Source organism: Aptenodytes forsteri, unplaced genomic scaffold (assembly GCF_000699145.1).
Source record: "Aptenodytes forsteri isolate BGI_AS27 unplaced genomic scaffold, ASM69914v1 Scaffold35, whole genome shotgun sequence".
Lineage (NCBI taxonomy): Eukaryota > Metazoa > Chordata > Aves > Sphenisciformes > Spheniscidae > Aptenodytes > Aptenodytes forsteri.
The window spans coordinates 2,331,566-2,346,288 of NW_008795334.1; the positions used below are offsets into that span (position 1 = coordinate 2,331,566).

The 14,723-nt window shown below is 37.0% G+C and overlaps 1 protein-coding gene across 1 annotated transcript in view; it reads left to right on the forward strand.

Moving 5' to 3' along the window:
• Window positions 1-14,723, forward strand: part of PDS5A (PDS5 cohesin associated factor A) — an 86,671-nt gene that overhangs the window by 62,536 nt on the left and 9,412 nt on the right. The window contains exons 19-28 of the mRNA XM_019472306.1: window positions 835-958; window positions 2,135-2,293; window positions 2,543-2,611; window positions 3,290-3,426; window positions 4,145-4,268; window positions 4,539-4,743; window positions 5,249-5,363; window positions 8,479-8,611; window positions 9,460-9,579; window positions 10,847-10,909. Of these exons, the coding sequence (XP_019327851.1) occupies window positions 835-958; window positions 2,135-2,293; window positions 2,543-2,611; window positions 3,290-3,426; window positions 4,145-4,268; window positions 4,539-4,743; window positions 5,249-5,363; window positions 8,479-8,611; window positions 9,460-9,579; window positions 10,847-10,909 (1,249 nt within the window). The remainder of the gene's footprint in view (window positions 1-834; window positions 959-2,134; window positions 2,294-2,542; window positions 2,612-3,289; window positions 3,427-4,144; window positions 4,269-4,538; window positions 4,744-5,248; window positions 5,364-8,478; window positions 8,612-9,459; window positions 9,580-10,846; window positions 10,910-14,723) is intronic.

Sequence of the window (14,723 nt, forward strand, 5' to 3'; positions counted from 1 at the left end):
TTGATGATGTAGAATGTGTCAGTGAAGGCTGGGTGCTAAATAATCCATGTACTGAATGCTGTATTGTTACCAAGCCTTTCAAGAAAGCAGGATTTTTTTTAGATGTTTGTGTGTCACATGCTTTCTAGGCAATTTTGTTTTCTTGTGTCAGTTGGTGGGTCAGTTGCACGGTAAACCTCACAAGTTAGTGTGTCAGATGATGACCTCTCAGGGAACAGGCCTGCCTTCCAACATTCTCTCAGGAGTGGAACCGAAAAACCTGAGCAACGTCGACCTGGTCTCTGGAGTGGTTTCTGCCCTGCTCTTTCCTTCGGTGGCCTCTGATCAGCAGACGGATTTCAGGGGACTCAAATGCAAAAGCTCAGAACAAAGCAGTTGTTCACTTGAGTATACATTGTGATTAAAGACCAAAGTTAAAGTAGTAAAGGCCTATGAGCATACTAACATTTAATAGTTATTTCATAAATTTTCTTCAGCTCTGTCACTTCCAAGCTTGGATAACAAGCCCAGGAGTTTACCCTAGCTGAACCTGTCAGGTTCCCCCAGCCTTATATTTGGCTTCCTAAACAGCCTTATTTTGATCATTATTTTCTTTCATGTTTGATTTTTCCCTGTGGGCTTTTTTCTGCTTAACTGTGTACAGTCAGATGCTCAACAAGTATTACTAAATACAATTCCATCCTGCTTTTCACTTTATGATTATGATCTTTCCTGAACAGACTTTAAAGGAATGCTTGATTTATAGGACTGTGAGGATAGATTTGTGTAGGTGAAGAGCTTTATTTTTTGTAGATTGCAAATTGCATTTTGAAGTATTTTGTTTAATGTTCACAGAACACTAATTCCGATTTTGCATCAGAAAGCAAAAAGAGGCACTCCTCATCAGGCAAAGCAAGCTGTTCACTGTATACATGCCATATTTTCAAATAAAGAAGTGCAACTTGCACAGATCTTTGAGGTATGTCTTGCTTTTTTGTTTTTAAGATTTGTTTCTGTTCTTCTTAATCGATACTAGTAATTACCATTAATTCATACATTTTATTAACAGATAACAATTTATGAGATTAGGAAGCCTTACAGGTGCATGGTAGTCGAGATAAGTCATTAATTTTACAATAGTAAATTATTAATGTTTGTTTCTTACAGTCACGATTTTGTAATATTCTGATGTCTGATAGATAAGATACTCCTTTTTGTCTACATGGGAAAAGTTAGGGGGAAATAAACTAAATATGCTGGAATTCCCATGAGGACACATTTAGCAGATACTAAATGAGAGGTAACATCCTCTACTTTCAAACTGTATTAAATTACTGTGCTTTAAGGTCTTTGCCCATACAGCGCTTTCTCACTGAGGAGGTTAGTGTAGAATGACTACTTCACTATAAGCTCGGACATTAGCTTACTGCTCACTTACTGCTTGCTTAGACAAGTTGTAAAGCAAAAAGTCACTTTATACAGAGCAGAGAGGTTATTACTTTTCACTGTAATCTCTTAAATAATAACATTATTAATCTGCACTTGTAAAATATCTTAGGTTCTTAATCTTGGCTGTCTTTGAACCTATGCATAATTCAGAAGTGTGGAAAAACTTTGAATTAAGCTTACAGAGTTTGATCTCTGCTTGGACTTCTGTCAGAGTGCACGTTCCCTCGCTAATACCAGAATACAATGTGAGGGTGCTGAGTGATACAGGAGCACAGAATTGTCCTGGTGACTGTTATCTGGAAGGGAAATACTGATCGCTTGATAGAAGTGTCCCTGGTGGTTTCCAAGGTTTTTTTTACCTGCTATTATTTTCTGCCATTTGCAGTTATGATTCAGGTTTTCACAACTCCTGAATAGAATCGAGTCAGTCTTTCCCATATCTCCCAGGTTTGAATGTGTTTCACCATTAAATTAGGAAGAGAACATAAAATCTATTTTGCCCTTATCTCGTGTCAGATTTTTGGTTACTCTGTTAACTAGGAAATCACATTCTTTATCCGTTTTGATTTGCTAACTTTATTAATTCTTATGGAAAAACTGTGAAACTCATCAGCAATCCAGCAGTAAAATAAATTATTTTTAGGCATGCTAGCTTAGTTATCTGTAGTTGAATTTTGAAAAAAATTTTTTTTTTTTCCTTCCTCAGCCTCTTAGTAGAAGTTTGAATGCTGATGTACCAGAACAACTTATAACTCCGTTAGTCTCATTGGGTCATATTTCTATGTTGGCTCCAGACCAGTTTGCTTCTCCAATGAAATCTGTTGTTGCAAATTTCATTGTGAAAGATCTCCTAATGAATGACAGGGTAAGATTTTCTTTTTTTGGTAAGTCCTTACTATTCTGTTTGCCTGTTATTAACTCTCTGGGAAATAAGGGGGTTTTTTTGCTAAATGGGTCAATAAACGAACATTCTATAAATGGCTAGTACAGTGATACTGCATTATGAAAGATCTTTGTGTGAAATAAAGCTTAGTCCATGACTTTTTTTCCATTTTTACCTCTACATTTTCTGTATGGGTTGAACCAGTTCTTAAACTTATATGAATGTCTGTAGTCAACAGGTGAGAAAAATGGAAAATTGTGGTCTCCAGATGAAGAAGTTTCTCCAGAAGTACTAGCAAAGGTGAATGATCTGCTGTTAGTAATAATGTGTATATTTAAGATTAAAAATTTACTTTTTTCCAAGTTGTGCAATGCAGAGTATTAGAATAAATCTCTTTGAGTACTTTTGTGTTAGTCTCCTTAGAATATGCAGTGTTTCAGAGTTTTTGTGGATTATACACACAATTATAGAACTAGTAGAAGCTGTGCATTTTGGTGTCTTCACTTACCGATATTAATTACACTGAATGTTGAGAAAATGAAGAGATTCAAAAGTTTGTTTTCCTTACAAGAAAGGTAATTTGACTTTATTGACTGTAAACAGAATTGAAATAAATTGAGACCTTGATGAATTTTATTCATTCATCTTTATAGGCTATTTACCGTGAATCTAATTATGGCCATTTCTAGAAATGTTTATCCAGTTGCTTTTATTTTTAATCATGTAGCAAGTATCCTGCATCCTCTAGATGCACTTGTGAGAAGACACTGAACCATAGTTGAAATGTCCTGATGTCACAAAGACTGCTACTTCCTTCTTCACTCTGTAAATATTTACTGCTTCATTCTGTTCCTTTAAAAATATATCAGCTCTAATAAATAGGAGTCTATGGAAATTTCAATTTGACAGCAGTATGTTTTAGTGCCTTTTATCAACTTCAGGAAGTAAGTTCATTGTTTATTTGTTCGTGTTTGATAGGTGCAAGCAATTAAACTTTTGGTACGCTGGCTGTTGGGTATGAAAAACAACCAGTCGAAATCTGCAAACTCCACACTCCGGTTGTTATCAGCTATGCTCGTCAGTGAAGGAGACTTGACAGAACAGAAGCGAATCAGGTCAGATTTTGTTCCTCTCACGCTTCCATCAATTTTGTTGTAGAATTTCAAAGAATGTTAATTCTTTTGGAGCTTTTTTAGAATTTTAAGGTGAGCACAATGTTGGCTAATGGGATGATAGAAAACAGATCTGACTGGAGTTTTAATTTTAGGAGTGGAATGGCAAGTATAAAAATATGCTTGATACTCCCTCTTTCTTGTCATTTACTAATAATCTAACTCAGAACCCTGTAGATATCTTGATAGTAAAAGACATTCTAGAGAGTAAAAGACCTGTAGGAGTATCTTTGAAAACAATTGAGTGATGAGATTTTAACACACTTAGGAGTTGGGTGATCTTCGGTGGAGCTTCTTCACTCCAACAGTGAGGTAACTTTGCACCTCATCTTCATTCTGAGGGTGAAGGAAGGAAAGAAAATCTGTGGCAAAAATGTGGCTTTCATTTAGACAGTGATATGAAAACAAGAAACTTTTCTCATTTCACTATTTTACTGGAATTAAGTTTTTTGTGGGAAAAGCAGAGCCCCTTATTTTCACAAATTTGGTTGGGTTAATTTAGCTTGATCTGAAGCTATAGAACTGTGATCTGATCTAATGGAGAAAAACCTTAATTGCTCATTGATCTTGTAAAAAGAAGTAATTGTGACATGTAAGTAATTTAAGGATAGTTGTGGAGAGTTGTGGTTTTGTTTTGTTTTTTTCTCTCAATTTTGTGTAGTAAATCGGATATGTCTCGACTGCGATTAGCTGCTGGTAGTGCAATAATGAAGCTTGCACAGGAACCCTGTTACCATGAAATAATTACCCCAGAACAGTTCCAGCTCTGTGCACTTGTCATTAACGTAAGTAACTGCATTTGAATTGAAGTGACTCTTAATTAATTGAGTTCAGAGTCCTTACATCTGAGCTTTTGTTGCTGCTACATTATTTTCTATTCCTTACTGCAGCTTTCAAACGAGTTCTTGAAACTTCAAATATTTATTGTGCTGCACCTGTTGATGGTTTGTAAAATGTCTCCTTCTATTTCCACCTTGAATGCCTGTTTTTTGGTTGTTTTTTTTTTTAAGACCAAGATTTTAATGGTTGCACTCTTATGTTTTATGTTGCTGTAGGATGAGTGCTACCAAGTGAGGCAGATATTTGCCCAGAAACTGCATAAGGCACTTGTGAAATTACTGCTCCCTTTGGAATATATGGCAATCTTTGCTTTGTGTGCCAAAGACCCTGTGAAAGAGAGAAGAGCACACGCCAGACAGTGCTTGCTCAAAAACATCAGTATACGAAGAGAATATATTAAGCAGAATCCTATGGCTAACGGTTAGTATTTCAGTAAAATTGTTAAGAATACAACAGTCAAATACTAAACTGGAAAGAGTAATCATTAAAACTTAGGCAAATTGCTTTTGTAAAGTACCACTGGATAAGTTTAATTTCTTTCCTCATCTTTATATTAGACACATTCAAATTTAAATTTACTTAGTTTAGCATTATCGTAAACCATAAAATACTTCTCTGTACATTGCTGAGAATTATACATTTAAAATACAATGCTGTTATTGTGGTAGTTGTTCAAAAAATAAAATTTTGTTTTCTGAGATTTTAGGCTTTATGACCTTCTTCCTGAAGTAAGACCAAGTAGTTTTGTAGTAGTAAAACTCGTTCATTTATTTTTAATGATTCATTAAAATTGAAATTTGCAGGAAGAAAATGCAAGTTGAAATTTTACATTCCATATTTGAAAATCAATACTTTGAAAAAGTGTTTCTTGTGATGCATGTGTGTGTGTAATACAGAGGTTATTTATGATTTTTTGTTACTGTAGAAAAATTGCTATCCTTGCTGCCTGAATATGTGGTACCATATATGATTCACTTACTGGCACATGATCCAGATTTCACAAAACCTCAGGATGTTGATCAGCTTCGTGATGTCAAAGAGTAAGTGTCAAATGATTCTAGAATTGTTATGCTGAGAATTTTTCTGTGCTTGGAAAAAACTGATTAGGAAGAGGAACTCTTGTTCTATTTTGCAAAACAATAATCTTGGAAATGTGTTCCCTTAGCCAAGGGAAGAAGGCATCAACAACTGCTTTGCAATATATTCTGAAAGCCCAAATGGGTAGCCTGTAGGTCACACCATAGTATACCAAATTAGTGAGTTGTCTAGGCTTCTTTTAAAGAGAAGTAATGATTTTAGATTCTTGTATTTGTGCCTAGGAATATCTGTAGAATTTCCCAACACACTTAAGCAATGCCAAGTAATGTCAGTTCAAATATTTTGGAACTTATAAAATGCAGAGCTTCTCCAAGAGTTGAAAACGTAATGCCACTGATGCTGGGTCAGAGTCCTGCTTCACTGGAAACCTTTTTTTTCCCCCCTATGCAAACCTACTAGAATTCATGCTAAGTTTGCTGCTGACTTACCATTTGCACTATATGTCTGCAGTGCAGGCTTAGTGCTTCTTAATGTATTCAGCACAGATTATTGTACACAAGCCTGTCATACAGAAGCTTGTTCTGTACTGTTTCCAGTTTGAGACCTTCTTGTGTGCCTCAAATAATCTTTCATACCTTAAGCATAACTTTTGTATTCCTTTGTGTCTTGTCGTGAATTTTAAAAAATGGTTAAATTTTAACACTTTTTAAAAATTGTTCAAGCATCCCCCTCAGCTTTGGTTTTAGTGTTTTGGTTTTTTTTCTTCTATTTATTTTTGGTGGAACTGTGAGCTATATTGTTTTGCTATTACAAAGGCATGTATAGCCACATACTACAATATATATCATCAGGAAAGCAGTTCATTCTTGGCACAAATAAACCAGTTTACATCTTAATTCTTTTTGCACCTTCACCTGTGAGTCCAAGCCTGATTCTTTCTTCAAATGAAAAACTTGATTTGTTCTGATTTCTGAGTTACTTGACTCACACCTGGTTAGAATCTGAAGTCAGTGAAGATTTCTTACCTAATCATCAAGTCCACGTTTTGTCTCAGGACTCCCTGTTCCTGGCAACGTCTGAAAGCACTCTCCAGCGTGTACTTTATCCAAAATGCATGGAACAAGTTGTGATTCGCAGTTGTTGAGTTAATACTTTCTCTGAGAAGTGCTTTCTAGTGCACAGAGCTTTTTTGGACACCCCTTGTATAGCTCTCCTTTGTTGTCAAATTTCTTCCCTCATGTTTGTCACAGGCTGGCTGAACTAGCCAGAGAGGAGTGCTCCAAACAAAGAAATACTCTGTACAGGAATTTTGGCAGGAATACTTCTCTAAAGAGTCTCCTGAGATAAATGCAAAACATTTTTCTCATATAATGTAATACAGTGTTTCTTTCAAGAGTTCTGAGAGTCATAGTGTTCACTTTAAAGTGTTAACGTAGATGCTTGCGAACTTGGAAAAGCAGACTGGCAGTATGTTTTGTAGTTGTCTCCCTAGTTCGTCTTGGGTTTATTTGGCCTAAATACAGTCACGTAAAGTAAATACATGTTAAGCAAGTTCCTTAACCATAATCTGTGATATTTATTCTTACAAAGTTTTTTAAGCTTGTCCTACAGAGGTATGTTTGTGTTTGTGTTTCTTTCTTATCTTGAGACAGTGTCTTTTTCTTCCAAATTCATATTCCAAAAATACTGAAATGGATACAGCGAATGAACTTTGTGTGACTGTGTTCTTCTAGGTGCATATTCTTCTACATGGAATCCCACTGTTGTTCTGGAAGGGTCTTGTTCAGGGTTGATAATGATTTATTTAATTTGTTACTTGGTGAGGAAATCAAGCTATTGAAATTGACATGTGTTAACTGGAATTACCAGTGTAAAATTTTTCCTCAATAGTAATCTTTGCACAACACAGGGTTTTGGAGAAGCTGGGTCAGTGTGGTATGTTATCAGTTCTGTATTCATCCCATTTAAGTTCTTGAGAATAGTGAATAGATGGATGTAAAAGTATCTAACGCATTTATTTACTTACGGCCTTTGTAGCTCTTGGATGCAAGTCAGAATATAGATGTCTTATTTTATTTGAACACCAGATAACCAAGTGTTTTGATGGAGCACAACCCTCTTTTTACTTTGAGTTTTTGAGAAGAATGTTCCTTCAACTCTTGCGTTACAATCTTTAATTTGTATCAGTTAAGAAGATTGGGGCTCTTGTGGACAGGGAATTCAAATGTTCAGTCATCCTGTTTTTCTAGGTTTTTTATTAGCCTGTTTCTACAAGGTAATCTCTCTTCCAGAGCTTCAGAATTAAATTAGCTACCGGCAAAGTCTGCATTTCTCAGACCCACCTGTATGTCTTTCCCAACTAAGTATTATTTTACCATATTATGACTGTTGTTGACCCTCTAGCCACATGCAGCTCTGAAGCTGATAGTGTGGATGGACCAGTTGTGCTTTATATCATAATTGAAAAAAAATCTTAAAACAAACTTTTAGTCAAAATATAATGGGTTCTCCCTATAAATAAACTAGATTTAAAGAAAGAAAACTGGGAAAGCTAATTCCATTATGTCTATCTGTAAGGATTTCTTTTCCTTCTATATGGAGCATTGGCAAGAATCTGATCTGCTCAGTTTTGGATCTCCTCTCCTATTTGAATTCCAGTATTAAACCCACGTAGCGTGGGTAACTATCTAGCAGAAGTATTATTTGTTTAAGCCTGTTTTGAGTGTGGTCATGGTACATTGTTGATAGGAACATAGACATAGCCCAAGGTAGTGACTACAGAATTTCATCTAGATGGTAGTAGCACCAGAATTCTTGCTTCTATTCATATTTGGAAGATAAAAAAGTTGATTGGTTGGGCAGTGTTTACAGATATAATAAAGAAGCACACTAATTTGGCAGATTGATTCCGAAGAGTACGATTAAGACTCTGTGTGTGAAAGGTCTAGACTCTGTTTACATCTTCGGATGATGTTATCTATTTATGATATCTTCAAATTGATTGTGGTTTCTTAAGAAAAAGCTAGTGCAGCTGACAAAATTTTTTTAAGACGTTGTATGTGAGAGCTGCAGTATAAAAGCTGGAATGTAATTGCTTGTGGTTTTATGGCTTTTTAGGTGCCTGTGGTTCATGCTTGAAGTTTTAATGACAAAGAATGAGAACAATAGCCATGCCTTCATGAAAAAGATGGCAGAAAACATCAAGCTTACCCGAGATGCTCAGTCTCCTGATGAGCCAAAGGCCAATGAAGTAAGAAATGCAATTCAGATAAGTGTTGGGTGATGGGCTGAGGGTTTCACAAGCAGCTGATGAACAGGATTTGCAGGAAATCTGAAAGCACTAGCTCAGATATTTTTATGGTCTTTTAGAGACAGTGTTAATTGCAAGCATTCTCTGTATGTTGCCAATCTCATTCTTTCAGAACCTTGCTGACCTTATCCAGCACACCTAATACCTAATGAAGTTAATAAACAAAACCTGTTAAATATTCCTGTTACTGCATGCCTGCCTTATTTTAACTCCTACTGCCTAGTTTCCCGACATAAGTATCTTCTGCTGTTGGGGGAGGAAATACTGTATTATATGGCTACTGTTAAACCTGTTAGTTTCTAGTAGAGATGAGAAACCATTTATGGTGATTTGACTGAGCAAGAGCTTCTATTGTACAGCATCAACATGTAAAGTATTTCTAGTTTTTATTAAGTAGTATCATATGAAAAATGAGGACTTCTGTATCTGTTTGAAGAGCCAACAGTATGATTAATGATGTAATTATAAAATATGTCCTTAGTGGTGGTTATTTTAACACATAGATTAAACTTTTTAAAGAACTACATTCTCTGTACACTGTAAAAACAGTAAGTAATTCCTAAAGCATACTTTTCTTTTTTTCTTCAGAAACTTTATACAGTATGTGATGTAGCACTATGTGTAATCAACAGCAAAAGTGCTTTGTGCAATGCAGATTCACCGAAGGACCCTGTATTGCCAACCAAATTTTGTTAACACATAGATTAAACTTTTTAAAGAACTACATTCTCTGTACACTGTAAAAACAGTAAGTAATTCCTAAAGCATACTTTTCTTTTTTTCTTCAGAAACTTTATACAGTATGTGATGTAGCACTATGTGTAATCAACAGCAAAAGTGCTTTGTGCAATGCAGATTCACCGAAGGACCCTGTATTGCCAACCAAATTTTTTACACAACCTGAAAAGGTAAATTTGTTAATTTAATTTCCAAAGTAATAAGGGGAAATACTTTGATTTTTTTATAACAAAGAGCTGGTTTTCTCCATATTTTTACACAACCTGAAAAGGTAAATTTGTTAATTTAATTTCCAAAGTAATAAGGGGAAATACTTTGATTTTTTTATAACTGAGAGCTGGTTATCTCCATAACATAATATCGTGAGTGGGAAAATGCATATATTTTATCCTCAGCAATTAAATTTTTTAACATCGGCTATATGCTATGTTATCTATGTTTTGTGAACGTGTGCCAGAAATGTTTGTAACTGGGTGAGAGCTAATTAGAATAAATATTGATATGTTAGCATGTATTGCTAGATCATTTCATTAAAGTGTTTTACAGGTGCATCTGAATATATGGGAATATATGTATATTCTAACTGTATGTCTGAATTAGAATGCAAAGCAGACTAGAAAGAAAAAGGGAACTTTTTTTATGTTATCCGTGGTATGTTTATATCTGTCAGTAGCTGTTTGGCTATTTTGCTTGCTGTACAAGCTGGTCCTCTTATTGCCTAGTAATAGTCTTGGTGAGTACAGCTCTACTGGTAGCAATAGCACTACTGTTCTTTAAGAGGCATACTTCTAAAAAGTGTAAGTGGAACCGAAGTAATTCTCTGGACCAGACCTGATGTTTTGCTTGTACTGAAGAATACATTTCACATTTTTCAATGTCTTAGACTGTGAATTAACAGCCTTTCCAGAGTCTGTTTAAGCAAAATTTAGTTTGCTTATTTAATTGTAGAACGGCAGATGCCATGGTGACAGGGAGCTGGTGTCTGTGATAGCTACCTGCATTCAGATTTAGTGTTTTGGTCTGTGTAAACTGTACTCAGAGTGACAAAAGTAGCAACTTTCAAGTCGTTTAGAGAAAACGGCCACCTCTGTTCCTCTCTTTGGACTTCCCATTAAAAAGATGCAAGTGAAAAAATAGGGAGGGCAGTTTTGCTTCACTTCAAATGATTCATGTCACTCAAGAAGAAAAAAATGTTAATCCTAACTTTAAGTATGGCATACTGTCATTCAGTAATGCTCACTACAGATTTCCTCCAAAATACTAGTTTGACCTGTCTTTATTAGATTGATTCATTTGTGAGCAAGTTGCATGGTGTGAAATATCTGTAGCACTTGATAGTAGCATCTAATTTGAGAAGTCAATCATGTGTATATAAAAAAGCAACAGCAAGATTGAGAGATCAAACACAAACTGATTTTTATTTTATTTTATATACAGGACTTCTGCAATGACAGGAATTACATTTCAGAAGAGATAAGGGTTCTTCTTTTGACAGGAAAGGTACTGTATTTTGACAAGTTACAATTCTTTGAATATTACTCGTGATTTTTTTAAATGTCCTGGACTACTGTAGTTTAAAAATTGCATTAAGAGTTTGTGTACAGTAGTTTGTGATTCTTTTATTTGATGGCATAATTAATGCCCTTAACATACTACCTGGTGAGTACACAACACCAAGATTGTTACGTGTGCACTGAGGCATAGGTTCTTGATTGACTACAGTTTTTCACATAACTACAGGTTTTTCCATTATTCAGATAAGCATGACAAAGTTATGATGCAGATACTGAATTGTAACACCACTAGCATTGGAGGTCTTAAATTTTCAATCTCAATATTTTTAATATAGCTGTTAATGCTTTAAAATTCAACTGCAAATGTCTACACCCTTTTGAATGTCTCATTTTATCTCAGAAAGAATTTGGCTGATACATTATTTGGCTGATACCTTCACAGGGGAGAGAAAATACCAAGTCTTTTGGCGGGAACGCACAAAAAAAAAAAAAACAACATAAAAAACCAGAAACCTATTTTTATACCTTTTACCATCAGCTGTCCTTTCTTGGGATTCTGAAACTGTCTCTCCTAGGTTCTGGTTAAATTATGTCAGAATGCTTTTTACACTAACTCAAAAAATTAGCAGTTTTTTTTTTCTCAAGCTTAGTGAAAGAATGCTGGCTGACCCATAAAATCTAAAAATCCTGAGAACAGTATAAATCATGGTTTTAATATAAATTTCATGTGCATTTATTAATTTTCATGTTCTGTGTTCCATGAACTGTTACTGCATTAGTTTCTAAAGTCTTCAGTTAGAGCAGAACTTTGTGGTAATTGTTCATTGTAAGAGTAGAGACAAACAATTGCTCTGTAGGTAGTCATATCATTTAAAATTGCTTCTTCTCACACTGATTTTTCATTTATACAAAAAGTTTCCTCTATCAGAGCAGTTCGTGTGGGTGAGGCTTGCTCAGTTGGCAGAATCCTGCCTCTCCTTGCTTCATGTTCACCCTGTGACACCAGCCTGGATGCTACTCAGTGAGCTGGGTTGGAGTTACGTTAGGAAGGGAGGAGGCAGACAGAAGACCACCTTCTTTAGCAGCAGCCAGTACCAGACTGGTGCTTTAAATATCCTCAGAAGAAGGTATCTGTCTGCTGTAATTGTTTCACCTTTGACAATATTCAAATGTAATGAATGAAGCATTTGAAGCAAGTTTAGTTGGCTGTGTAAACATTTCTCTTTCCATAAGGCTTCCAGCAATGTAGACTAAAGCTATGTCTTAACTAAAAAAATCTTACTGGTATAAGACAGGCTTCCCTCCTGCATTCTGTTAAAACAGAGTTAGATTTGGGGGGAAGGGATGTCCCATACCAAGCTAGTATTATTTAAGTAATTTTCTGTGTTCTGGGAAAACAAACATTTCTTCCGTGCTCTAATAGAATACACAAACATGTGCTTCTTTTTCTGCCTACTTCCATTTCAGAAAACGCAGATGTGTAAGGATACCCCACTGACTCAGACCAACGGTCCTTTTTGGCCTCGTATTGTTTTTCCAGAGGGACCAATACAACACGATTAGGGAGAGCATACAAGTCTAGCCACTTTCTGCAGTAGATTTCCCTTCTTACTCCCCCAGCATTCATAATTTTTTATAACGGGATGCTAGACTGTGCATCTGTGCCTGTTGGTTTTGATATCTGCTTATGGACTTGTTCCCAAATTTATCTGCTCTGGTTTTGAACCTCCTGATGCTCTGTCTTCACAACCTTTTATGGCAGTAGGTGCCAGAAATTTGCAACCTGCTGGTTGCGCAGAAGCACTTTCTTTTCTTTCTTAAATATTTTTCTCTCTCCTATTAGCTGTGCCAAATGCTTCCTACTTTTTATAAAATACTCCATAAATTGAGCAAATAAAATATTATAAGAATAATATGTTTAAGTAAATGTTGTGCAGTATTAGCACTAGGATGATGCAGCTACTGAACATGTGCTCAGTAACAGGCAGTTTTTACTGAGAACATTGCTTTTTTTTGCTAGCCAAATGTTTTCCAGCATCTGTGGTATCTCTCTCCTGCCTGCTCCCTCATAACTTCCACACATGGGAATTATTTTTTCTTGTGGGAGTGTCTTAATAAATTAACTTGGTCTCTGAGGAAATGTAAAATTACATGAAGAATGTGACATGCCAGTTATGAAAACTTCCTTGACTCCTCTCCAGAGACAAAATAAAAAACTTCCTGCTGCCTACCCAGCCTGACCAAATTGGTCAACAGACACCAGTCACAGCAAGATCTAAAATACCATCACTGTATCGGAAAGCCCCAGAATAGATATATGGTGTTAAATATTTTTACACTACCTTTCTGTAGTAAAAGTGTACACATTTCCTACTGTTGTAGTGAACCTAATTCTGCATTACATTTTGGAAAGCCTTTTCTGGAGGTGCTTTCCTTTGCCAATATAGGATGTTGGAATCACAGAATATCTCAAGTTGGAAGGGACTCATAAGGGTCATCAAGTCCAACTCCCTGCTTATCACAGGACTACCTGTGACATTGGTCATAGCCAGCACAGGTTCACAAGGGGAAAGTCCTGCTTAACCAACTTAATTTCCTTTTATGACAAGGTCACCCATCTAGTTGACGAAGGGAAGTCAGTAGATGTGGTGTTTTGGATTTTAGCAAAGCTTTTGATACTGTCTCTCACAGTATCCTTCTGGATAAACCGTCCAGCACACAGCTAGACAAGTCCATAACAAATACGCTGGGTGAACAATTGGCTGATGGGTCAGGCTCAAATACTACTAAACCATATGACTAAGAGTGTCGTCCAGACACTCCTTGAACTCTGACAGGCTTCGTGCCATGACCACTTCCCCAGATAGCCTGTTCCAGCGAGCAGCCACCCTCTCAGTGAAGAATCTTTTCTTAATGTCCAATCTGAACTTCCCCTTATGCAGCTTCATAACATTTCCTTGTGTTCTGTCGCTGGTCACCAGAGAGAGGAGATCAACACTCCCCCTCCGCTGCCCTCCTTGAGGAAGTTGTAGACTGCGATGAGGTCACCTCTCCCTCTCCCTCTCCCTCTCCCTCTCCCTCTCCCTCTCCCTCTCCCTCTCCCTCTCCCTCTCCCTCTCCCTCTCCCTCTCCCTCTCCCTCTCCCTCTCCCTCTCCCTCTCCCTCTCCCTCTCCCTCTCCCTCTCCCTCTCCCTCTCCCGCCGCTCCTCCTAAGTCTTGCCCTCAAGGCCTTTCACCATCTTGGTCGCCCTCTTCTGGACACACTCTTAATAGTTTCATGTCCCTCTTAACATTGAGGCGCCCAAACCTGCACACAGTACTCAAGGTGGGGCCGCACCAGGACAGTGTAGAGTGGGACAGTCCCCTCCCTCAACCAGCTAGCTATGCTGTGCTTGATGTATCCCAGGACGCTGTTGGCCCTTTTAGCTGCCAGGGCACATTGTTGACTCACATTCCACTTGCCATCAACCCAAACCCCCAGATCTCTTTCCGTGGGGCTGCTCTCCAGCCTCTTGTCCCCCAGTTTGTATGTATAACCAGGATTACGCTGACCAAGGTGGAGAATCGGGAACTTGCTCCTGTTACATTTCATACAGTTGGTGACTGTCCAGCTCTCTAATCTATTCAGATCTCTGTAAGGCCTCTCTACCCTCGAGGGAGTCCACAGCTCCTCCTAGTTTAGTATCATCGGCAAACTTACTTAATGCACATTCAACTCCTGCATCTAGATCATTTATAAAAACATTAAAGAGCACTGGCCCTAAAATTGAGCCCTGGGGAACCCCACTGGTGACTGGCCA